The sequence below is a fragment of the Chanos chanos genome, chromosome 10 (genome assembly GCF_902362185.1).
Source record: "Chanos chanos chromosome 10, fChaCha1.1, whole genome shotgun sequence".
NCBI classification, from domain to species: domain Eukaryota; kingdom Metazoa; phylum Chordata; class Actinopteri; order Gonorynchiformes; family Chanidae; genus Chanos; species Chanos chanos.
The window spans coordinates 6703341-6729671 of NC_044504.1; the positions used below are offsets into that span (position 1 = coordinate 6703341).

The 26331-nt window shown below is 40.8% G+C and overlaps 1 protein-coding gene across 2 annotated transcripts in view; it reads right to left on the reverse strand.

The window, feature by feature from the left end:
• The window catches only part of prpf40a (PRP40 pre-mRNA processing factor 40 homolog A), a 17543-nt gene extending 2067 nt beyond the window's left edge, over nt 1–15476 (reverse strand). Inside the window, exons 1-21 of one of the 2 annotated variants that reach the window (XM_030785932.1) lie at nt 15468–15476; nt 14050–14190; nt 13330–13413; nt 12029–12056; nt 11880–11905; nt 11586–11630; nt 11157–11267; nt 10600–10720; nt 9685–9709; nt 9249–9509; nt 8147–8252; nt 7139–7203; nt 6856–7020; nt 6025–6133; nt 5538–5688; nt 5127–5260; nt 4556–4670; nt 889–980; nt 599–715; nt 369–506; nt 26–121 (exon numbers count right to left, since the gene is read on the reverse strand). In XM_030785932.1, the coding sequence (XP_030641792.1) occupies nt 26–121; nt 369–506; nt 599–715; nt 889–980; nt 4556–4670; nt 5127–5260; nt 5538–5688; nt 6025–6133; nt 6856–7020; nt 7139–7203; nt 8147–8252; nt 9249–9509; nt 9685–9709; nt 10600–10720; nt 11157–11267; nt 11586–11630; nt 11880–11905; nt 12029–12056; nt 13330–13413; nt 14050–14190; nt 15468–15470 (2133 nt within the window). In that variant the 5' untranslated portion in view covers nt 15471–15476. Of the gene's footprint in view, nt 1–25; nt 122–368; nt 507–598; nt 716–888; nt 981–4555; nt 4671–5126; nt 5261–5537; nt 5689–6024; nt 6134–6855; nt 7021–7138; nt 7204–8146; nt 8253–9248; nt 9510–9684; nt 9710–10599; nt 10721–11156; nt 11268–11585; nt 11631–11879; nt 11906–12028; nt 12057–13329; nt 13414–14049; nt 14191–14298; nt 14372–15467 lie in introns of those variants that run through there. The other variant, XM_030785933.1, reaches the window with a different exon arrangement.
• Nucleotides 15477–26331: the final 10855 nt, after the last annotated feature.

Genomic DNA, 26331 nt, shown 5'->3' on the forward strand with positions numbered 1-26331 from the left:
AAAATGAGTGGATCTGGATATGTACCTCCAAGACGTGAATGAAATCTTTAAATATCCGTTTTCTCTCTGACTCCAGTGTTATGTCCTCAAACGCAGGCTCTTTCAAAAATCTCTCTCTCACCTGTTTAAAAAAACAAAACAAAAAAACAGTGACATTTAAAAACATACCAAGTTCAGAGGTAACATATTATCAAACGTTACATTCATAAACATTCTGAGTCAGGCTGCACTGATTTCAAAGATAATCCAAATTTAGAGAGAGCGACAGAGGAAGAGAGGAAAGGCAGAATTAGCTAGGTGAGTAACACAGAGAACAGGAGATTAACAGTTCTCTTGATGTCATTTAGTGCCAAAAAATGGGTACTTACACCTTCCCAGGTGGAGTCTGGTTCCAGAGGAGGCGTGGCCTGTTTTAGCATGCTCCTGAATGCAGCTTCTTTCCTTTTCATCTTCCTGGCCTCCTCTTTCTCCCTCTCCCTCTCCCGAGCTTCTGCTTTCTCCAGTAACTACACCAGAGAGAGAGAGTGACATTATTAATTTCACTTCTGCGTGTCTGCGTTAGAATGAATCTTAACAATAAAAGAGGGGTCATTCTTACACTGTTAAAGGCCAGTTTAATGTTCCCGGCGTCTAATGTGGTGGCTCTTTTGTCTGAGCTGATGACCGAACCAAAGTCCTCAAAGTTGGTGTTGATTTCCACCAGAAAGCCTTTGTCCTTTGGGTGTATAAAATCAGTTTAAAAAAAAAAACATTGAAGGAGAGGTTTGATTTAAGCAGAAAACTTAGAAACAAAACTTCACCTAAAATATACTGAGATGCGGAACGTACTGCCCTGAGAAGAATATGGAGTTAAAAATGATTGTTCAAACAGCTGGGAGGGGAGTTCACCTTTAAGATGTCCTTAATGATCCTCTTCTCGTCATGGTAACGAGCTTTGAGATCCTCCACGTAGAATTTAAACAGATCAAGGGGCGTTGAGCCTGCAGATTAAAAAAAAACAAAACAAAAAAAAACAAAACAACAAACGGAAATAGTTATTACATTATTGTGGCTCTATTACACTCTAACAAAATCCATTTACTGTGAGCATACACAGCGGATCGCAAAGGTCTACACACCCTTACTGAAATGTCAGATTTTGCTGATGTAAAAACTGAAGTCAAGACAGATCAAACCAGACATTTTTCACCTTTAAGACGACGTTGGAATAAAGAAAGTTTAAATGAAAAACAGAAGGACGACTTTCAGGAAAAATAATTAAAAAATACAAAACCCCTCAATGCCTCAGTTGTACGAGTGTGAACACCTTGTGCTGTTTTCTGATTGGAGGGATTACAATGCAAAATCGCTTACAGAGGTTATTACAACTCACCTGACATTAATGAAAAGATTCTGATTTACCCTAACTAAAAAAATCAACCGCTCTTACGGGCTTTCTCAGAGGGTCTCTCGGTTGAATAGCGAAGGACTCATCATGGTCCGCAAAAGCACTTTGGGATCTTATTATCGAAAGGCGCAAATCAAAAGATAGCTATAAAAACATTTCAGAGGCATTTACTACATCACAAAATACTGTCAAGACCACCGTTAAAAGGCGGAAGAAGCACGGGGCCCCCGTAAAAACGCAAATATCAGGAAGAGCCTCCAAAGTTAATGACCGGCGAAAGGAGAGCCGATCACCCTCAAAGCGCTACCAAACGGTTTTACCAAAACACCAATGAAAACCTTGAAGGAGCAGCAGAAATTTATGGCAGCAAGTGCCCGTTCCCTGCTTAGCACAATCATTTCTCATAAGCTCTACCCAGTTTGAACTCTGGTGGTAAGATGAAAGCCATTGGTCATGAGAAAAACATCTCAGTCTGTTTCAAGTTTGCTAAAAGATATAATCATATGTCTCCCAGACTGTGGGGAAATGGTCTGATGAGACCAAGGTTGAACATTTTGGTCACAATTCCGAAAGTCATGTTTGGTACGAAGCCCACACAGTTCATCACCGAGAGAACACAGCGTATACTGTAAAGCAGCGTCTTGTTCTGGGGGGGTGCTTTTCTTCAGCTAGGACAAGGGGTTAAGACAGAGCGGGAAAATGAACAGCTCCAAATGCCAAGATGTTCTGGCGCGAAACACGTTGTCTTCTGCCAGAAAGCTGGAAATTAAAGAAGAATTTCATCTTTCAACACGACGATGATCCAAAACACACAGCTGACTCGACAAAGGAATGGATCAGGGAAAAGGGAAGATCGGTGTGCTGAAAAGGGCCTGTCACAGCCCAGACCTTAGTCCTGGTGAAAATCTTCACACTAACCTGGAGAGAACTGTTCACAAGAGATCACCTTTTAATGTAACTGAACTTGTACACTAAGCTGATAGAGACCTATTCAAACAGTGTCACAGCTATAATCAAAGCCAAAGGCGCTTCCACAAAGTATGAGTTAAAAGGTGCGCACACCTATGCAACAAAGGCATTGAATTTTTTTTTTTTTTTTTTTTACATTTTAATTCTTTTTCCTGAAAGTCATCCTTTCATGTTTCACTTAAATACTGGTTAATTCAAGATCTTGAAGGTGAAAAAGGTCTAGCATGATTTGTCTTGATTTCAGACTTCACAACAACAAAACCCAACATTTCAATAAGCATGTGTGGACTTTTGATATCCACTGTATATACTGTACCTGAGAGCATGTGAGGTGAAGTGTGTGTGAGGTGGAGTGTGTGTGTAATGTGTGTGAGGTGGAGTGTGTGTATAGCGTGTGTGTAATGTGTGTGAGGTGGAGTGTGTGTGTAACGTGTGTGTAATGTGTGTGAGGTGGAGTGTGTGTATAGCGTGTGTGTAACGTGTGTGAGGTGGAGTGTGTGTATAGCGTGTGTGTAACGTGTGTGAGGTGGAGTGTGTGTATAGCGTGTGTGTAATGTGTGTGAGGTGGAGTGTGTGTAATGTGTGTGTAATGTGTGTGAGGTGGAGTGTGTGTGTAACGTGTGTGTAATGTGTGTGAGGTGGAGTATGTGTATAGCATGTGTGTAATGTGTGTGAGGTGGAGTGTGTGTAATGTGTGTGAGGTGGAGTGTGTGTGTATAGCGTGTGTGAGATGGAGTGTGTGTGTAATGTGTGTGAGGTGGAGTGTGTGTAACGTGTGTGTAATGTGTGTGAGGTGGAGTGTGTGTGTAACGTGTGTGTAATGTGTGTGAGGTGGAGTGTGTGTGTAACGTGTGTGTAATGTGTGTGAGGTGGAGTGTGTGTGTAACGTGTGTGTAATGTGTGTGAGGTGGAGTGTGTGTGTAACGTGTGTGTAATGTGTGTGAGGTGGAGTGTGTGTATAGCGTGTGTGTAATGTGTGTGAGGTGGAGTGTGTGTAATGTGTGTGTAATGTGTGTGAGGTGGAGTGTGTGTAATGTGTGTGTAATGTGTGTGAGGTGGAGTGTGTGTAATGTGTGTGTAATGTGTGTGAGGTGGAGTGTGTGTAATGTGTGTGTAATGTGTGTGAGGTGGAGTGTGTGTGTAACGTGTGTGTAATGTGTGTGAGGTGGAGTATGTGTATAGCGTGTGTGTAACGTGTGTGAGGTGGAGTGTGTGTAATGTGTGTGTAATGTGTGTGAAGTGGAGTGTGTGTGTATAGCGTGTGTGTAATGTGTATGAGGTGGAGTGTGTGTAATGTGTGTGAAGTGGAGTGTGTGTGTATAGCGTGTGTGTAATGTGTATGAGGTGGAGTGTGTGTAATGTGTGTGAGGTGGAGTGTGTGTGTATAGCGTGTGTGTAATGTGTATGAGGTGGAGTGTGTGTAATGTGTGTGAGGTGGAGTGTGTGTGTGAGGTGGAGTGTGTGTAATGTGTGTGTAATGTGTGTGAGGTGGAGTGTGTGTGTATAGCGTGTGTGTAATGTGTACGAGGTGGAGTGTGTGTGTAATGTGTGTGAGGTGGAGTGTGTGTGTAATGTGTGTGAGGTGGAGTGTGTGTGTAATGTGTGTGAGGTGGAGTGTGTGTAATGTGTGTGTAATGTGTGTGAGGTGGAGTGTGTGTAATGTGTGTGTAATGTGTGTGAGGTGGAGTGTGTGTAATGTGTGTGTAATGTGTGTGAGGTGGAGTGTGTGTAATGTGTGTGAGGTGGAGTGTTTGCGTATAGCGTGTGTGTAATGTGTGTGAGGTGGAACGTGTGTAATGTGTGTGAGGTGGAACGTGTGTGTAATGTGTGTGAGGTGGAGTGTGTGTGTATAGCGTGTGTGTAATGTGTGTGAGGTGGAGTGTGTGTGTAATGTGTGTGAGGTGGAGTGTGTGTAATGTGTGTGAGGTGGAACGTGTGTAATGTGTGTGAGGTGGAGTGTGTGTGTAATGTGTGTGAGGTGGAGTGTGTGTAATGTGTGTGAGGTGGAACGTGGGTGTAATGTGTGTGAGGTGGAGTGTGTGTAATGTGTGTGAGGTGGAACGTGGGTGTAATGTGTGTGAGGTGGAGTGTGTGTAATGTGTGTGAGGTGGAACGTGTGTGTAATGTGTGTGAGGTGGAGCGTGTGTATAGCGTGTGTGTAATGTGTGTATAAGGCCTGTGGTGTGGAGTGTGTATGACCTGGCTGTCCGAGCATGCTGGCAAATCGGATGTCAGCGCTGATTGTTGGGTACATTTCCATCCATGATGACATGGAGTGCAGCTGACCGTGGTCATGGAGCTCGTCCAGAAATTTCTACACAAACACACACACAAACACACATTGTTAGGGTGGGTTTCAAGGGCACATCAGCATATACTTTACTCACTTACACACATTATAACAACGGGACTCATGCAACCTGTTGAAAATGATTAGGTAATGAAATATTCACTGGACACAAGATACCTAGCTACAACAACTCCTTCAAATGCCTGCCCAGCTTTCCACACACACATCCCAGACATCCCATTGCCTATTTACACATATCATATAGCAGAGCTGATCAAATGAATATATGTTGGCAGTCATACAAAGTTCAAGTCATACAAGTTCATTCGAGTGCTTGCTTGCCTGCAGATAGCACATCTGACATGTGGTGGAAAAATCTGAAAACAATGAGCTTCTTCAGGGCACCCCCCCCCCCCCATAGTCTCTTTTAGCAACGGTAACCATGGAACCATGTACGGTGACAAGCCAAGGTTCTTTCACCTGAAAAGCTTCTCTGTTTTTTCTCTGTCTGCGTCTCTCTCTGAGCAAAGACTTCTGCTTCTCCTCCTCCTCCTCCTTCTCGAGAGCACGAATGTGCTCCTCGAAACAAATCAGAGCGTCCTCCTTATCCATGTCTTACACACACACACACACACACACACACACACACACAGACAGACAGATAACCATATGTTAATTAGAACACCATGTTCCCATCGGAACAAGCAATCAATTTACACTTCTTATATTTAGTTAGTGAGTTATATTCAGTGAATGAACTTCTAAGAAGGCTTTTAAGTTTAACTGGTTTTCATTACACTGGATCAAAAAAAAACCAGGGTGCAGTGGGGGGAAAAAAAAGTGTTGCACGGTCGAGACGGCGTAAGACCGGCGTGTGTCCTCTTGACCTACTTTGGAGTTCCTCGTCCTCTGCGAACGTTGGGTTGTCCAGCAGGTACTGCTGAGCTTCTGACCAGGTCGTACGGTACGTAACATTGGCCATGTTGTCCAGAATGTTCTTCAGCGCCTCCCAGTTCCTCTTCCTCAGCTGCTTGGCTTGTTCCTATGGGCCAGGACACAGAATGCGAGTGAGTCGACTGTACCCCTTATACCCCTGTGTCAAATACTTGCCTGTAACGTCGGCTGCCGAGGTGATAACTGTTTGATGTTAACGTATGCACTGCTGTCTAGTAAAGTATGTGATCATTACGCAATAATCCATTACTGTTATTAAGTTAAAATGTTACGCGAGCAAAGAACTCAAAGGCCTACTGTATTTTAAACTGTGGCTTGTTCTCTCATGTACAAATGAAATGAAATCTGAGGTAACTCTTCAGTTAATTGAATAGAGGGTGTCTGGACATAAAGCACACATGGACAGCTGAAGTGGTATACTCACCTTTTCTTTCTTGGCAAGGTAGAAAAGCACGTCCTCGTAGATCTCTATACGATCTCTTTCAGGAACACAGCTCCACACCTCAAGCTCTCCAAACATCTGCTCTGCTTTCCTGACACACACATACGCGCACATGAGGTATTTCAGCACGAGATACTTGGCTCTTCCTTTAATGTTATATAGCACACCAGGGGAAAAATGTGAAAATGTGACATATTAAACACAACCACCAGAGGGCAGTACAGAGCTATAACCCTGTTACTAAGGCCAGTCCACTCCTTTCAAGCTTTCAAAGAAAGGAAGCTTAGGATCTGTAGAATCCTCTAACTAAATGCTGCAGTACGGCTCATGACCACAGAGGGGCAGTATTAGACTGAGTAACGGCAGACCGGTATATCTTCACTACAAAAAACTCATTTGATGTTCAAACGTGGTGCTGAGTCAAAGAGAACAAAAGAGAGGGAAACTGACAGAACAACAAAAAGAAAATATTCAGGCCTGCGCTCCAGGATAAGACGTGAAAGCAGTACACGTGATTGATGCACACTACATTCAATGTGACAGGAGATTTGTGTGAAGTACATGGGAAATGGCATTCATTTAGTCAAATCAGTGTAACGCCACCACTGTACAGAAAGAACCCAAAAACCTTCAGGTGAAATTCACCTTTACGCATCTGAGCAATAACCACAGCACAAACAAACACGATACAATTGAAAAGAGCACGGTTAACGGTGTGGTGACAGACAACAAAGGAGATTTCAAGATTTCACTACCACACACACAAACACACACACACACACACACTTCGTCTATAGGGAACATCTCTCCTACTTGTATCTGGTGGTTGATGTCATTTTCTCGTGATTCTCTAAGAAACGCTGGAAGGTCTCTTTGGACTCTTTATATTTGATCCTGGCTTCTTCTTTTTCTTCCTTCTCTGTTTGCACCTTGTAGGCATTAAAGGCCTGTTTTTTCTCACTCAGCTTGGGCAGTGCACTGAAGCCAAAAAGAAAGACAGAGAGAGATTAAAAAAAGGACAGCAAGATTAATTGGAGGTAATTTACCGTATTGGAGCGTTTATTAGAAATCCGGCATAGAGGAACTGGTGTCGCACCTGTAACGCGGGTCGTTGATGATCAGTTTCATCGCCTGTTCCCATGAGGCATTGGACGAGACACCCTTGGGGGAAAGAGAAAGAATCATAAATTGACTGTAGAACAAAACAACATGAAAAAACAACTCATGTTTTTAGCCAAGCAAGTGAAGTTTTAACAGTGACATTTACAACGCGAGGAGCAGGGGCCTGGGAGATTATATGAGCGATTTGGGGGCATACTGAGACCAGCATGCCTGTCACTCAGGTGTGTAGATGAGTGGAAAGAGAGCGAGAGAGAGAGAAAGATGAAGTCATGGAAATAAAAGCGGCGAGGGTCCCATCACCAAGCGTTCCTCTCTGAACCTCGTGTCGTCCAGGTGACACGCTCTACTTAACTACGGCCGGGCGAGGAGTGAGGAGTGAGGCGGCGTGCGGGCAGCGCTGCAATAATTTAGCGAAATGCCAGCGCCTTACATAAGTGGCCTTTTCCACTGTCTGTGCTCATCCACTACACAGCCCTATCACAGAGTGCATCTAACTCTCGCCTCCTGGAGCGTGGAACTCCACCAGTGTGCTCTCAGACAAGCCTTCATCCCTACACTCTAATTAGAAAGACACAGCAATTTAATGCTCGCAGAAGGGGGGGGAACGAAAAAAAGAAAAAAAAAAACCCACACACACAGCGCGGAGTCTCGAAGGAGAGCTTTGTGCGCCAAATTAAAACGCCGTCTAAATATAGAAGCCCAGACAGCCACCTCCCTCGCTACTGAGCAGCAACAGCACAGCCTGGGGAGCAGTGGTGCGGCTATTGTTCAAGACCCTCTCCTCCCCCCTCCCCCTCCCCCAAAGCCACCTGACGCAGACCAGCTTTGTGAGGTACTCGCAATCAGAGGCGGTTTTGATTCGGGGGGGGGGGGGGGGGAGGAGGACAATCAGTGCGGACTCGCCCGTCGCACCTGTGAGCCTGTGATGGTGAGGCTCCGTGTGTATTTGCGGGGTTTGCTGGGAAAAGAGAGGCCGCCTTACCTTCTCTTTAAGCAGCTCTTTGAAAGCCTGCTTGGCCTCTTCTTTGGTGTTCCACTTGTAGACTTTCTTCACCAGCTCTGGCCTCTCTTCTTTGGACACATCAATACTGTGGAAATCCAGAGAGGAAGAGAATGCATGACAATGACAAAGAACTGTCTCATACACACACACACACACACACACAAACATATGCATGCAATTAGGGCCATTTTTTAAGCATGTAATCTACGCGTGCAATTTTAAAGTTTTGTAATATATTCTTTCTTCTTCATTAAACTTTCTCTGTTCTGATGAGAGCTGAACCAGACAGAGAGCTTCAGGAGACAAATGATTGATTAGAACGTTAAATCTGACACTCAGAAAGTCTTAGCTTCGTGTTCAGCTTCAAAGCCTTTCAGAAAGACATAAACCCAGCCAGTGTGTAATTCTTTCCAATCTACTAGCACACCAGATTGATAAAAATAATATTGAACTGATTAAAATGACCTTTTTAGTTTGAGTGAATATAAAATCGTTCTTCTTATCCACTGACACAAATTACATGTACACTAGCACATGAAGCAGCTGTTTCTCTGCGGATGTTCTAAATCAAAAACATCTAAAAAACGACTCCAGCAGAGATGGACAGACATACAGTCACAATATAGCACAAGCTCATTTTCCCAGTTTTTATGTTCATTCTGTGTCTATTGGCCTGTGTCTACTGTCCTGTGAAGCACTCTGTGCATGTAATTTCTGTATTGTAAAGCACTCTGAGCTGCATTTCTTGTATGAAAGGTGCTATAAAAATAAAGGTTATTATTATTAGTAGTAGTAGTATTAGTATTATTACTATTATTATTATTATTATTATTATTATTATTATAGGCAGCTATGAGTTTCTCACAGGCTTATAAAGTGAGCTGAGGTGAAAGTTTCATAAACTGAGGTTTATCACTGCTTTATTAGGCTTGGTTTGTTCTGCATCTACTTTATAATAGTGAAACATTTAAAACTGCATTCAGCGCATTGAGACATATCTGCACCCAGGCCAAGGTTGGGTTTGAGAGACTGATATTATTAGGTGGCTTAAATTTGTGTCGAGGCGACGTGACTGCTCTACCTGGCAGGTGCGTCCTGACTGGGTGTGTCCTCCAGAGAGTTCACAGGCACATCCGTGCTGACCTCAGCAGCCTGGGCCGGCACGTGCGACATCTGTTCCTCGGCGACCGCCACGGGGCCGGTTGCCACGGTGCTGTCTGCCTCGGCAACGGCAGACATGGCGACGGCGGTGGCGGCGGCGGCGGCAGCAGCGGCAGCGGCGGAGGGGTCCGCCGGGGCGAGGAAAGCGGGCGCGGTACCAGGAGCTGCAACCTCCGTCGTTCTGCAGTTAATACGAGCACAACAACACAGCTGCTCCATCAAAGGGCCGCTCATATTTACACCTCTTTAGTCCAAATCAACATCATTTACTGAGAGAAACAAACGGATCAGAGGATGTGGAATCAGTCTGGAGGGAAAACAAAAAACTATAAACCAAGGCATGTTTAATGACTCACCCATTTTCCTCAGCTTTTATCATAGCTGAAAGAAAAAAAGATATTTTGATCGTTAGAGTCGGTGAGAGAGAGAGAGAAAACAGACTATAAGCTTACAAACACAGCGTGTTTACATCAGTACCCACTAAAAGTTAGGAGAGTGAGAATGAGAATTCAGAATCTCATTCTCTCTCGTGGGTCTGACGAACACTCAAATAATTCCAGTAAGTATCAAATTTACACTTTACTTGCCTCTAAAATGAAAGGCCTTTCTCCCTCTCTACTTTGAACATGCAAGAAATCAAATTTAGCTCGGTTAATCTGATATGAGACGAAGATGAGCTCAATGGAATATGTATGAGTCCAAGAAAAAAAAACACCAAAAAAAAACACCACCTCCAGTGTCACAAAAATAATAAAAAAAAATCTACAAGGGAAATGAGGTACAAAAGCTAGTGCTCTGTTTCTTGTAGCCCTGGCATTAGCTCAGGGCTAATAAACACAGTGACAAGGTTAGCCTGGAGTGAGAAACAGAGCCTGAGAGTGACAATGATGTACGAGTTAGCTGCCAACACAGGCATGAAATCTGAATACGCTTAGCCTCATACATGCACAATTAGCAAAACTGCCTAACGCTTTGTAATGCAGATGATGCCGATTGCTAATCTTAGAGGCTCAAATACATGATATTAATGTTAAAAGATTTCAGTCTATTCATCCAGCAATTCTCCAATGACTCTGATTCCCTCTTTTTATTAACTAAGCAGAGGGTTGCGTTCTGTGCCAAAAAGAGCGAATGTCTAACTAATGGGGCACAGGTTAACGAGGCATAGAGAGGTACAAAATATGCCGGTACTACACTTTGGCTGGGGCAATTTTAGTCCGGGTCTATACAAAGAAGAGGAAACCAACAGGGAATCAATGGAGTTGACTTACCCTCGAGGTCTTCCAGCTCCTTTGGTTTGGTCCAGCGCGACTCCTTGGTCTGCGAGTTGTAATAGTATGGCTTTCCCGTGTCTGACTTGTACTCCTTCCACGGGCACTTGGAAAGCAATTGCTGCATCGAACGAATTAGAGAAATGACAGGTAGGAGCATTGTACGCACTAGCCATGCAACAGTATGGAGAACAGAACATTGCACAATGTACTGTACCGACATCAAATACAGAGCCGAAATTCGATCAGAAAGTAAAGTCTTGGGAAGATTAATTTATTCAGACAGCTGCCTGAGGACGATTCGTTTAACCTTACGATGAACTCTCACAGGGTGTTAAAAGTAGTAAGGATACGTATACCAAAAACCCAGTCCGGCGTGAATAAAAACCGGCAACAGACGCCATTTAAAAACAACTCCATGTAAATGTCAAGTTTAATCAGACATGCAGAAGAAATGAAATTCGGGTCTTTACACAGATATACTAATTATGTGAAAGTGCAGCGTGTCTCTGAATTACGGTAAAACTGTGAGTGTGTCTGAGTATTTTTTTTTTTACCTCAGCTGGAGATTTCAGCTCATCTGGTTTCTCCCATGTAGACTGCTTAGTCTCTGTGTTGTAATAGTAGGTCTTTCCGTCCACAGACTTGTGCTCAGTCCACACTGATTTCTAAAGATTAGACATAAACCCCCATTAAAAACCACCCCTTCACATTTCGTTCACAATGATAAATTACCATGAATACATGGACAGGAATTACTGCTCTGTTGCTCACACTTGATCCAAAAATCCAGAACTGAGACGTGACCACGGTACAGAAAAACCCATATATATAAAACACTGTAGATTTATCACACTTCAACACTTAACAACATATCTAATTAAATAAATGTATTATTCATTAGAAGCAAGTCATTCTCTCATGTTTGCAAGATATATATAGTATTAAAAGGCCTGTTTTTTTTACAGCCCCCCCCCCCCCCCCACCTTTTTTGGCTGGTCATCTTGAGGGGAGTCATTTGTTGATGATGTCTGAAAGCGAGACATAAAGGAGTTAGTATACCAATGAGCAATGGGACTATGAAAACAGAAAGCTTATAATCTCTTCTCCACATAAAAAACGGCAGAGTCACAATGCATAACTGAGAAATATAAATGCCGCATGGAACATGCTCACTTTAATCTAAACTCTCCTGGAAGCATATTAAACCTTTGAAACGATATTTCAGGCTGTTGTCTGAGAATTTGTGTGTGTCGAGGTAGAGAGCGTGTTGTACTCACTGCTGTGGCTGATGTAGCGGAGGAGGCTAAAAGGAAGAAGAAAAATGACTTTAACGACACCACATAACATCTGTGAATAATAAAACAACTTCAAAGGTATAGCATATTATCATGATGATCTTATGATAAGGAAAAGGTAAAAATCGTACCAGCATTGTCCACAGGGCTAACACCAGGCTGTGGAGAGGAAACATGATCACATCAAAAACTGGAAACCAACAGACTAATTTAGAAAAGCCTTGCAATTAACAGTGGAAAGGTTACTGAAAAAGACAGCAGAACTTAAATAGTACCCTTTTGATATATATGCTCCGGTAGGAGAACTAAGAAGGATTAATCTTTATTTCTTCATTTAGTTTTGAACTGTAAACATATTCCCAGGCTGGGGTGGGTGGGGAGAAATTCACATCTAAATGTTTTTCTCTCAGTTCATAAAAGCTCCCAGTTGTATTCTAAATGGGCACGATTAAGGAAAAGCAGTTTATTTAATTAACTGCGGAGATGGCTCCCTCTCCCAGCCGGAACACAGACAGGTTACCAGGACTCTGACAGACATGATGTGACAAGTGTAACATTTTTGTGACGGCTTTAAAACACTAAGCAAGGCAGTTGTCTGCTGTCTGCCATGCCACCTCTCAAACCGAAGGTGACAAAAGTAGAAAATTAATCATTTATACAGGCAGGCCAAAAGTAATATTTTTTTTTCCCATTCAAAAGTCCCACCCATTACATTGGGGGAAGAAATTATTTTTTTAAATTTTGTTTTCTTTTATTCTTTATTTTCTGTAAAACAGTGTAAATCGTAAAGGCACAGAACCTGTTTCTTATTCAAAGGCAACGTCATGTGGTAAGCAATTCAGAAATTACAATCTAATTATGTTCAAAGCAGTATTTATGTCATGGATGTAAAAATCGGTAAATTTCTTTAAAGGATCATCGGGAGGAACACCTGTACACCAATGAATGACTTCCTTTTCTAATGTCTGACTGTCACAACACAAAACTGTTCATATGTAAAGAGTCTCTGAGCACAGATCTGAGTGCATATGTTTGTATCCTTTCAGGCGGAATGGATAATTAAAAATGAGGAACAGACGGCTCTGTCCCGAACACAAGGATACACTTCACAAAAAGTCTACCAGACTGCACGAAGCCCATCTAAGTCATGGGCTTGTAGCACATTCTCTCATTATTAAAGAGAGAGAGGAGAAAAAAAAGGGTAGTCAGAGAGAGAGAGAGAGAGAGAAAGAGAGAGAGGCACACCTCTAAATTAGCCCATGTTCCCACCTTGCACAGTGTTCATTATGCTAATGCTGGGAGTGTGGACGACTTGAGGGATCTATTTATAAACTTGTGGAGCAGGGAAGGAGAGAAAGAGAGAAAGAGAGAGAGAGAGAGAGAGAGAGAGAGAGAGAGAGGGAGAGACACAGGGGGCGGGGGGGACAGTTACCGGTCCTGTCGGCTGGATCGCTGCAGCTGGGATTCGCGGTGGCATCATCATCCCGGGCATCATCGGCGGCATCATGCCTGGCATCTAATAAAAGAGCATCATGAAATATTCATCCAATGCTTATTCCCCTCTCGTGTGGCACTAGTAGGGGGAGGTGGCAGCACGCAGGCGAGGGTATTAATACCCTGTGCGAGGCGCCTGAGGAGGGGGGTAAACTGTGGCAGGGTGTGGTGAGAAGAAGAAACTTGTTGAAGCTCTCAAAAAAAAAAAAAAAAAGCGCTAAGCCATAGTTTACGTGTCCTATGAAGCAGCAGAAAGCAGTTTTGACAGCTCCTGGCCACCTTCTGAGCCTGTCTTTTCCAGTAGGGGTACATTAAACACCTTCTCAATCACACCTTTTAATTAAAACAAATGGCACTACTCACACACACACACACACACACTCACAAACACACTGCACCCTGCAGAAATAGGTCAGCTCACAGACAGCTTCAGTCCCAGCTGGTTCATTAGAGCAACGTACTTCTCATACCCATGAGAACATCCAATTATGTTAACAGAGGTACATTTTACATTGGCGACGGTATGCAATTTCCATACAGAGGCTCACAATATATTTCTTCTTGTGTCCCGATATATACACGTATCTGTTGCTAAGCGTGACGTATGTGTCACAATTATGTTTGCTGGTGGCAACGCTGAAACGTGTCTCTCTCTCACCTGTCCCATAGGAGGAGCCCCCATGGGTGGCATCATGGGTGGCATCATTCCCGGAGGCATCGGAGTCATGCTAGGAGGCCTCTGGCCCATCGGCGGCATTCCCATAGGCGGAAAATGAGGCGGCATTCCCGGTGGTCCCATCTTAGACAACACACAAACAGAGAGAAACATGCGTCACGAATCGTAAAGGCCATTCGTCACACGCGACAAAGAAACAGGCAAGAAATGGGCTTTCTGACACCAACTTACAAAAGGTGGAGGTATCCCTGACGGTGGGACACCAGGGAAAGGTGGTGCTTGGCTCGGGCCACTATTACCATCTGACGAAGACTGTCATAAACAAAAGACCGCACACAGTTACCACTACAGCCCTGGGCAAAGGATGCTGTAATAACTTATGGTCAAAGTAACTGTTGCTTTGTGGGGTTTCTCCTCCCTAACTTCGACAAGACTGACAACAAAACCAAGAGAAAAAAATCCGAAAACTAGAATTAAATCGTGTTTCCGTGCCCAAATTAGACGCATTGGGGTATTTTTCCATGATACGTTGCTGGTTTGATGGTCGAAAACATATACCTCACATCATTTAACTTGTTCTCCTTACCTTGCTATATCAGGACACGACCCTGACTCTAACTACCCCCCCTCCCCCCTTTCAGTAGCATATGACGCCTTACTTGAAAACGGAATTCTTTAGTGCATGATATGTTTAAAGAAACTAATATGCGGCATTTGCGTGAGTTTTATTACCAGCTTCGTTGGGCAGCCGACAACCAAGCTGCACATTTGGATTTATAAAAACAGGGGCCCCAGTACGTCATATGTTAACGACACTCAAGAACTTAAAAGGCAGCAGAAACCTAGCTGAAATCAACTACTGTTAGAGTAATACAACAATGCCGTTGTGTTTGCGTTAGGTAATATCTCCGGACGGATAGGATTTGATAAACCAAATAAGTTATGAAGGAAGGAAGAACGCAGTATAGCTTTCACAGACTAAGGTGATGACATTAAGTCAAAGAAGTACTTAGCTAATGCTAAACATTTACCCGAATTTTCGTTGTTGTCATGATCATATGCGTTACAAGTTACGCGAGAAAACGTTTTTACAGTGAGTAGTTATCACTCGTTATATAAAAGCTTGTGGATATTAAATGCACATTTTATTAACGAAACTACCCTCTTCTCTTGTAGCTTAACATTAAGGTATATACTGCAGACAATTAGCTAGCTGACTTGCTAGCAGCACGCTAGCCTACCGGTTATAACTAAATGAATAGCAAAACTGAGACATATTTGACAAGAAAACCAACGAAGCCAGATAAAACGAGTCACAAAAACATACTTCATATAACCGTGTTATCTAAAACCAAACAAAACGATTACTTTCCCTCAAAATACCGGTAAATTAAACTCACCATGTTGCCTGAACATTTAGCGGCCCAACTTTTCCACCAGACAATAACCTACAACCTCATTGGTTCGTTTGGTCGAAGTTGAACCTGCACCGTTGAAACGTAACTAAGGTCGTATTTCACTCTTTCATGCTGCGCTGCTTATACGCAAATCTTACTATGCTTTCCTTGTCGTTTGTCTGTACATAACTGTAATGAAAAGCGTGGGGCTCAACAGACATTGCCATATTTTTGTTTGTACTATAATGTAGCATTGTATTGTGCTGTGTCATTACATTATTGCTACTAATTCAATGCCTTTCAAACCGGCATAAGATTGTAAAAAATGAAAAATGTCATTTCAAGGCCGTGACTGAAAAGGCACAAAATGATATAGAAACTTCTATATTCTCTTACGCAAAAGTAATAACATTGTTTTCGGCATTTCATATACATGTGCGTGTGTTTAGGTATGTATGTGTACACACACACACACACACACACACACACACACATATATATATATATATATACATATATATATATAAGGTTAATCAACAGTTTGCAAAATAAAAGCTGATGGATTTCATCAACAACAGATAACCACTGTTTTTGCATGTGATACAGGCACTTAAAGACTGAAATATCAGCTATTTTGTGGTGGTTGAAATAAAGAACGTAGCAGTAGGGTGCATATACATCAGTTTTTTTCTAAAATGAAAAATCTACACTATAAAGACACGTCTATCTATTTATTTACATATTTACTCTGAGATACATCAACTCTTATTGCAATGAGAGGAAACCAGGCATCGTCTTACAGCTTGATGTTCATTCATGGCCACAGACTCGAATGACACCAGCACACGTGAATCAGGAGAGGAGAACAAAGCAATTTTTTATGTAATTGGCATCCATCAGTGGAATTTCCAGGTAATGTTGCTTCAAAGGGTTCATAAAATTGGCTAGGGTGGTCATTTAGTAGTGCACTGGGATTCTCATGTGTACTCTGAGCTCTGATATTATTACAGCACCTTTGAACATCTTCACAGAGGAAACCAGAACATTGAAAATAGTGCGCCTGACATGCACATCATGCTCAAAAACATAAAAGAAATGTCATACACAAAGTTTCACGCAAAAAGGTTCTATTTGTTAATGAAAGACAAGTCTCAAACTTCATCCATTTAATCAAGAGATGGTCAAGCTTGTTCTATATTCTTCATTTGTGTCAATGCAAACTGACTCAGACGACTGTTGCGGGATTGGAGTTGTTCTAAAAATTAGCACATGGCTTGTCTGTTCGTTTTTTGTTTTTTGTTTTTTTTCACAGGTTGTTGAGAGAGTAGTTAAAACATCTCTCATCAAAAGAATAGACAAGTAGCCAAATATAGTGAGAGCCTTTGAATGGAATCTTTTTATGTGCCCTGTTAGACCAGGGTTTGAGACCTACTTAGTGCTGTCATCGCGAAAAAAATATTTTAGGCAAAAGAATCCATTTACTCTCACACAGCTAATGTAGTGAGGTGTGCTGAAGCACTCCTGTCAGTCCTATATGCGCAGATTGTCACACCAGAATGTCTAAAACAGTCACTGAGGTGCAGCCTGTCTTATAAATAGACAACACCTCCTACCTAAAATGTATCTGCTCCACATTTGTCTTTCAGCGTTCGGATGTAAACAGGTGTATATCTCACCAGCTGCGCTCGTGAAAGAACTCATTCTTAGACTGATGTCCTTCAGGATACATATGAAACAGCAAAAAACATGGATTAATGACAGAAAGTGTTTTCAATTGTGAAGGTGCTTTTGAAGTCACTGTCACTAGGTATCAGAGTGATGTCTTACACTGAACGGAGAGAAAGGAAATGAGCAGGGAATGGGAAATAGGGCTCTTTCTCAGGGGCGTCGTCTCAATCCCGCTTTTAAATGTGATCAATTGGCACTTAAACGATTTTACAAACTCTACTGAATTCTTGTCATACCTATTTATGCTTGCAAAGTGACAAAGGATAATTTCATCATTTTGAGCTGTCTAGACTTCTTTCTTTTTCTTTCTTTTTTTTTTTTGTTTTTTGTTTATATTGGCGCAGCAATTTACTGGTTGCATAACCAAAATCTAGCACTGGAAAATGGTAGTTTGCTGTAACTGGGCAATAATGATGGACCCTACCATACTGGCCTGAATCACCTAATAATATCTGAGCCAATGTGGGTGATGTAGCTCTTAAATGGGTGAGGATGTTCTAAAAGGATATTTGTCCTGTGGCTATGTATTGACCTGAGCCAGAAAAGGCTCTATCGATCCATACAGAATGGCCACCGTCCCTGTCATCAGTCTCACTGTTTGGACCTCCTACATAAACACTTTACTTTCTTTAGGCTTGCCAAAAGGATGCCACTCACAAAACCCAGTCTGTCTCTGAGAAGTCCAGATATTAAAAAAAGGATTTAAGGGTGCTTGTAAATTGATATGAGCATAGACAAGAGTTTAAGAGAGGGAGAGAAAGACAGAGAGAGAGAGAGAGAGAGAGAGAGAGAGAGAGAGAGAGAGAGAGAGAGGGAGGATGATTGAGGCCAAGGGTTATTTAGTTAGGATGTTCTGTTTTGACCTGTTTTTCCACCTCATTTCCACAATGTCAGTTTTTGTTAGCCAGACCTTTCCATGTTGTCAAAACTGTGGTCTTCTACTATAGCAATGAATCAGTGGAGATGAACTGCCATGACGCATCTAGTTAATGTTATATGTTTAACATTTAGAGTGATTTGGATGTGAAAACATTCTGTTCTAATTCAAATGGCCTTCCTGATAACATATTTACATATTATCTGTACATATAGAACATGTTTTGTAACACATGAGTAATTATGCATGGTCATGGAGTACCTAATTACATCCTGCATGTAAAGTACATACATACATTTGGAAGGTACCCTGCAGAACTGTTAGATGTGCTTACTTGATATGAAAATACTGAAAGATGTGCAAATAACAACAGCAACAATAACCAACAACAATAATACTGTAACAACAACAATAATCATAATTTGTTTCAATATAAAAGATTGTAACATATAAATGTTTACATATTTCGTCTTGTAGTTAGCCCAATTTCATGCAACAATGCTTAAAAAAAACTGCTTGCATTTTACCGAAATCTTACTTTGAGCAAGTTTTACAGAACTGCTCTGTTACCATCTAAACAAGGTCTTTATGTGGTTTACGTCATAAAACTGTCGGGGGTTGAAAGTACACAGATATTTTTAAATGGCCTTTTTTTATGCAGTTCTACTTAGAGCTAATAGGGGTTCAGCACAAAGATCTTGATTGCTGGATACTAACAAGTACTTCCCTGGATCTTGGTTTGAAAGTGCCTGATTTCATGAATATCCCTGAATGAACAGTGTTTCTCTTTGAACAGATCTTGACTGGGTTATACATGTAAGCAAGCATATTCATATTCCCAGTTAATGAAAATTTCACTGCTCTTTATTAATCATCTCAGCGCAGTAGCTTTACATACATATAAAGATCAACATATATGCGCAACAGCAACACAATAAAGTAAAACAATCAGATAATTCAAGTCATCTAATTTAATATCCAGCATCATTGCCAAAGCCAGCTATGTTCGATGCTACTGATGTCGGATTCAGCGCTGTGACTACTAAAACATCTTAAATGTCTGTCACAAATTTGAAACTGGCATTGAAACATATCTGTAATTTTACAGACGCATTTCTGAAAGTGTACGCACCCCCCACCTCCCCCTCCCCGCCCCGCCCACCCAATTCTTAATGAATCTTATCTTAAGTGCTCTGTGTGCAAACTTGCGTGTGCATTATTCCAAGCTCTTCACAGTAACTTTTCCTTTGACTTTGTGGACAGATTATCACTCCCCTGCAGAAGGGAAGAAGGCTGTGAACGCCCCTCTTTTTTGACTGCCACGATTGAACTGCTCTCCTGTGAAACTGGGACAACCTAAAACACAGACTGAGGCCTCCGGAGAGAAAAACAAATGTCTTCTATCCCCAACTTTGGCAGGTGGTTATTCATAATTGACTAATGTTGCTGGCAGCTTTGAGTGATTCCTGGGCACTAAGGCAGATGGAAAAAGAATTTAAATGGATTAAAGTGCTCTGGGTTGATTCTTTTGCACTTGTGGTAAACGTGAATTATAATGGGCAATTCTTTTTTTTATTATTATTATTATTATTATTGTTGTAGCTACACAGCACAGAAGAATGGACAAGAATTTCTGTAGCTCTGCAGATCATATTAAATATGTTTGAGCAATAGTAGTGCAACTCAAGTTACTGTAGGAGACACCTCCATGAAAATTATGAGAACTGATCTGCTCATCCATCTACTCACCCAGCCACTATGGAGCTACCAAAGGAAAACCAAAACTGAAAACAGCTCTCTCCTCGAATGGCGTGCAGCTGCTTATATATCGGTGCTTGGACCTAAACTTACATCTTTATCTCACATATTTATCTATATTCTACATAATATATTCAAAGATACGGTGCACTCCAAAGCTTAGAATTAGAGAGGCCTTTACTTTTCGTAATGCCACAAACATAAAGGTACTCACCTTGTGATGTCTGATAAAACGGACACGCACGGACATTAAAGAGAGGCTCAGATTGCCCCTCATCTTTATGATTCTCTCACAGTGCCGCCCTTTGAACTTGGGCGGTCTGGTCGTTGTGTGAAGGAATTTAATGGACTGCTGACCAATGCACTCTATAAACACAGTCATTTTCTATCATCTTCATACTGAAATACATGATAACTATATGACTATACATTTGCTACACTGATCTTTCATGATACGCAGTGATACTAATGATGTAAGCATACAAATACATAGGCAATGCTGACTCAGTACAGCAGTTAGCAGTGTAGTGAATGCAATTACTAACTAACTGTAGAACAAGACCTGGGTTTATAGGAAACCCAGCAAAAACTGTATGGTCTAGCATACAGTAATTCTTTCTCTGAGCTTTAAATATATATCAGTATCAATATCAATATCAATCTAAGTATGTTGTCTTCATAGTCTGAAAATGAAAATGGAAAGATGTCCTTTTCCATCACTTAAATACAAACTCTAAGGGTGCTTAGATGTCAAATGAATCAGATTCTTGTCGCCCTTAATGACTCACAAAGATAGAGAGAGAGAACTCTTTACATCAGTACCACAAAAAGTCTGATGTCCAGCTGGTGGCACTAAGTGGCTTGTCTAGGACTAATGCACTGTAGAGACAAGGAACTTGGTCTCATACTTTGGGGATTATGTGAGTGCTGTAAACTGGAAGATTCCTAAAGTGAAAACTGTAAATTGTAGTTTCTACTTGTGATGTCTGTTTCTTTTTTTTTTCACGCCACATTTTAAATGGTTCACTTGTAATTACTGCTCTGGAGTTGTCATGAGTTATCACTCCCTTATACAGCACTGAAAATGATTCATAATGTATTCATAAATTCAAAGCATTAATTTGGTAATCAGCTATGTATTTACATATTTATGGTCTATTTTCAACTCTCCACCCTGTTTCAGAATATACTCAAACTAACATGCACTATAACTGAATAGAAATTCATATAAAGATTAAACATTTTGAATGAAACAGCCCTCTGAGAAAGGTATGAGAGCCTCTGAAAGTTACTACTGTAAGCTGACCATAAATCGTTATGAGACAGAATCAATGACGCTATCATCCAATCACCGAGAGAACGAGTTCACAGGAAGCCAAAACTGAAGGACACAAATCATTTACACATTTAATTTTTCCAGACAATACCTGCAATATGTAGAATGGCCTTACTATTATTAATGAATGGTAGAATATTATAACCAACCATGCTGACAAAGAGTGTCTCCTATAGCAACAAACAGAAAAAAATACGTTTAAAAAAATCCTGTAAACTGAAAACCATTCACAGGCTGGTTGAAAGTGCCACTCCATCGGCTGTGTATCAGGTGTAAAATGAGACCTGTCTCCCAGAGGGTCCGACAACAGAAAACCTTGGTCAGGAGCAGCAGGTCCATTATCCCTAATGGAGCACCATGTACAGCAGAAAAAATACCAACAGCAGCAAAAAACAAAAACCTCTGGTAACATGCTCATAGAGTCAAGCATTACTGGTAGCAGCTATTAGGCATTTAATTAAGTATTTCTGCAACCCTATTGATCTATATATCTAAAGATAATTATACTCTCCAACAGACATCCAGAGAATGCTGGATTCTAGAGGAATCTACCGTTCGTGTTCTTTGGTTGTGACTGAAATAAAAGTATTGCGGTTAATATCCCTCAAATGCTTCTCATAAATGTTTTAATATTTAAATGTCACATGGGAGTTTTAAATGAAACTATGAACAAAAACATATTGTCCTACTGAATACAGTATAGATATGACTAATGGTCTATGATGGGAAGTTTTGAGAGAAAGAGACACTTACCCCACTACTCAGCAGTATCCTAACCTGTGTGCTGATTGACAATTCACTATAATATTCACTTAGGTTGAGAGCACCTGCTCCCCTGATTTTAATGAGCTAGTACAGTTTGCCAAACATGAACCATATGCTGCAAAGCCTGATGGGATCTCTCAGTCAAAGTAAAAAAGCAATAACCTCTCGCTGATGCTCAGGTGGAGGGCCTCCATTTAAATTTCCCCTTCCACTTCAACTAGCATGTGCCTTTGATAATTCATTAAAGCTTGGCTTCAGTGATCCAATCTCTCACTGTCTATTTATTCCAACTCTCAGACCTGGAAGTGCCAAATATGAGAGAAAAATGTGTTGTCAAATGCAAACTCTCCATTATTTAAACCAATGTCAAAATTCATCCAAGAGCTGAGTAAAAAAAAAAAACAAACAAAAAAAACAGGAAAATGTAATATTTTATAAATGTTGGAAGCTTTTTTTCTGACATTTAATGTCTGAGAAATTTAAATGTGAATAAAAATGTGTGATTTTGGTTTTTTTTGGTCAAAATCGAATAAATATAGAAATGCTTTTTTTGTTTTGGTTATAATTTCTAAATATATTTACACATCTATATTTTATATTTCATATGTATGTGAAGCGCAGGGACAGGTGATGGTTGGGTGTTAGGGATACATTACGGTTTGGCTTTAGATTTGATTAATGTGGATGGAAAAGCTTATGCTATGATGCATTTGGTACGTAAGACTAGGTGACTCTACACAATGGAATGTAGGGCAGGAGATCTCCACAACTGGTCCTCATTCTTTCAGTCTGTCCCAGGCCACCTTCTTTTCTCTCCCACTGTTTTCTGTTTGGTTACTCCACAATTAAGATATGAGAAGATTATGGCTAAGTACAAGGTTAGCATTGGGTTAGGGTCAGTGTTAGTGTTGCCAGGAGGCTTTGTGCAAGGGTTCAGAAACAGATTCCATGGTTTAAATCCAGATCAAAAAAGAAGTGCCAGCCATATGAGACATATTGGCCTTTGTAAGTGGTAACAAAGCTTCATTTACAGTGATTACATGACTGTGGGAATTAAAGTGAAGCTAAAAAGTGTATTGACATACTACAGCTTTGAAACACTGAGGCCAAAATTAAATATTAAATATTTCTGTTCCGAAGGCTGAGGTTGCATCATGGTCAGTGACTGATGATCAAGATGTGGTCTGTGATCAGTGATTAAAGTGTCATCTGTGATTGGTGATCAAGATGTAGTCTGTGAACAGTGATTAAACTGTCATCTGTGATCGGTGATCAAGGTGTGGTCTGTGAACAGTGATTAAGGTGTCATCTGTGATCGGTGATCAAGGTGTGGTCTGTGAACAGTGATTAAGGTAACATCTGTAATTGGTGATCGAGGTGTGGTCTGTGATCAAACCCTGTTCTGTATCATTGATATATAGTCACTATACTACCAGCAGTGTTCTGGTGTAAATTTACCATATAGGACACATTACCAAGGTTAGTATGATAAGCAGTCATGTTCTTATTACATGCTGAAAACTGATTAATATGTTTAATTAATTTGAGATCATTTTGACTCATTTATAAAATAAGTTCTCATATTTATCAAATTTTAAAAACATTTTAACATGTTTACTGAATTTGGAAAATAAATGTGTAGATTTATGAAAAACAAAACAAAACAAAAGAAAAAACAAACAAAAAAACTAATCCTCATGTGTGTAAATACTGGAGTAATGTAAACTTTTTTCCTGTTATTACTTTACTGGAATCCTGACCGACAAGTTTTGGGTATTGGGTAATATTGAACTTGCTTTAACATATTTGCAGTTTATGTCTAACATTTTGAAAAAAGAAAATCAGACAGTAATTAATCTGAGTAAGCAGTATCATTGCTTGGCTTAAATGTAAGGTGAATTTTGACTGCTGAGATAATGAAGAATTTGCACTTTTAAGTAAACGTCAGTTTCTCACTTTTGGCTCTCCATATATGCATAACCTCTTCCTCTCTCTCTCTCTCTCTCTCTCTCTCTGTGTCTGTGTGTGTGTTGTCAGAGCCCATTGCATTCTTTCAAAATGGTGCGATGCTTAGTTAAATCTGAATATGTCTTTTTTGTTAAACCCACAGCACTGTCCTGATGTCATTCCATTTACTCAACAGGTCCACGTGAGTTACCGCAGAAGTCGTTTCTAGCTCATTCAAGGTTGTATCGGTCGATGCCGTTTAGAATACATAGGCAAAGTAGTGTGTTGTTTGTTTGGATATTTATTATTGATCAAGCCATCTCTTATGTAACTTAATTGGTACTCTGTATGCAGTATTCATTGTTCTCAGGATATTATGATCGTTGCTACTAGTATGGACAAAAATACGGAACATCTCCTTACAAATGCATTCTTGCAGACATGATGAGGTTTGTTTCTAACTTTGCTACACTCGCATGCAAAATAACTTCAGCCCCCCGGAAATCGAAGTAGTTAATCACATATCTATTCTTTGGAAACTCTTTTTTTTTGTATACGCCGCTGTGTTGTGATCCCAGATCAGCTAAATTGATAGCTCTAAAGAACGTTACTATCTATCCGACTTATTAAAATTAGCGCCAACCCGAGCGCGCCGCTCGCGCCACTCGCTTGCTTATCTCCTGGAAACAGCTGGGCCGCTGCTAGCGCTCCCGAGCCTGTCTTTGGTAGAGCGTGTCTACCACGAGAACTCATGCTGTCTGCCCTTTATGCGCCCACACCTAACTCTCCAGTACAGTAGGTCTTTTCAGCTTCTCTTTCGCAGACAGTTGCTAGGTTGTCTTCTCCCCGTGTCTGTTTTAAAGCATGACCTCATTGACTATGAAAAGGGCAGCTCTCTGGACTACAGTTAGTTTTCTCTTTATAAAATATCTGTAGGTTTTATGGTGTAATCTGTGTGGCCTGCGATTACCTGGTGAATGGATATCAATTTTGTTCTTTTCTTTAAATAAATATACAATGTTGTTATCAGAACAGGATTAGAACATTTAGTGTGAGGTTGTGAAAGCAGGTTATTAATGATAATTTCAGGTAAATGAATGATGAACAAACCTGATGGCCAGTTTCAGCTGCTTCAGAAGAGACTGAAAATGCTAATAAACCACGCTCTATTTCAGTTTAGCAAGATTTGATATATCACAGACAGAGTGTCAAAGACAAATTGAGGAAAGTTTTTTTTTTCCCCCAGCACAAAAAAAAGCAATATAATGAGAGACTTATCTTGAAAGCGAGTTCGCAATGAAACGATAGTGTCTCACTTTTAGTGCCAATTCCATTTAGATAAACGAACACACTCAACAGGTGATAGACAAATCTCTGAACTGAAAATGAGAAAGAGAGCTGAATAAAGAGACAGTGACTCCAAGTGAAGCGTTTTAGAAACCTTCTTTTTACTATTTTTTCTATCCGTCGTGTGTAAAACGCTATGACAACGGGAATCATCCGTTCTCCAAGCTCTGGTCCCTGTACTCCACTTTGCAGACGTGCATTCTAATCTCTTATGACAGCCTGCCAGTATTCATTTGTGTCTTACTGTACAGTATAACGACAAACATTCAACCACATGTGTACGCCTACCAAAACACAACTCTTCTCACATGATACCAGGAATTGTGATTTGAGTGTAATTTGCCTTCGAAGAATGTTGATGATAAAATAAGACTAAAAAGGTTCAAATAAACCATATTATCAGGAAATGCACATAACACTGGTTTCATGTAATACTTCAATATAATTTTTTCAACTAAATTTTAAATATGCTTCGATGCTTGTAAAGCTGTATGAATTTATCATAAACATGTCCTTTCTGCAACTTGTGATATGACTGACGCATTCACGATGGAAGTTTTGATTCAGCTCTTAAAATAAAATTAAGAAAATATAGCTTGTAGTCATGTCTTCCTGAATCACGACTGTCTTTTCATTGCAAAAAGCATTGCACAGTTCTTATCTCAAAGGCTAGTTAACTGTCAGAGGTAACGAACTCCACAGCACAAAGCCACCTTTTCTGTTCCATTAGTGATGAATTGCAGAGTGGGAGCTTCAAGTATGTTAGGGAAATAAGACAGTAAATTAGGTATAATGAGTCTTTTTTCCTGCAGAATGAGTCCAAGCCGGTCCCAGATGCAACATTAAAGAGACAGAAACAAGACATTTCATGACATGCTCTCGCACCGAATTAAGGTGCTCAATTTACCACTACAAAGATCTCGAAAACTCAAATTGGAAAATAAAGGCTGAACTTTGGCTGCTTCAGCTTTGTGTAAATGTGAGTATATCTAATAAATATTACATATTCATTAATGCTATGAATGAAACTGAACAGGGATGATTTGAATTGAATGGTGGTTGTGCTATTCCTCCTTCATGTGGCTGGTTCTGGAGATGACATGACGCAG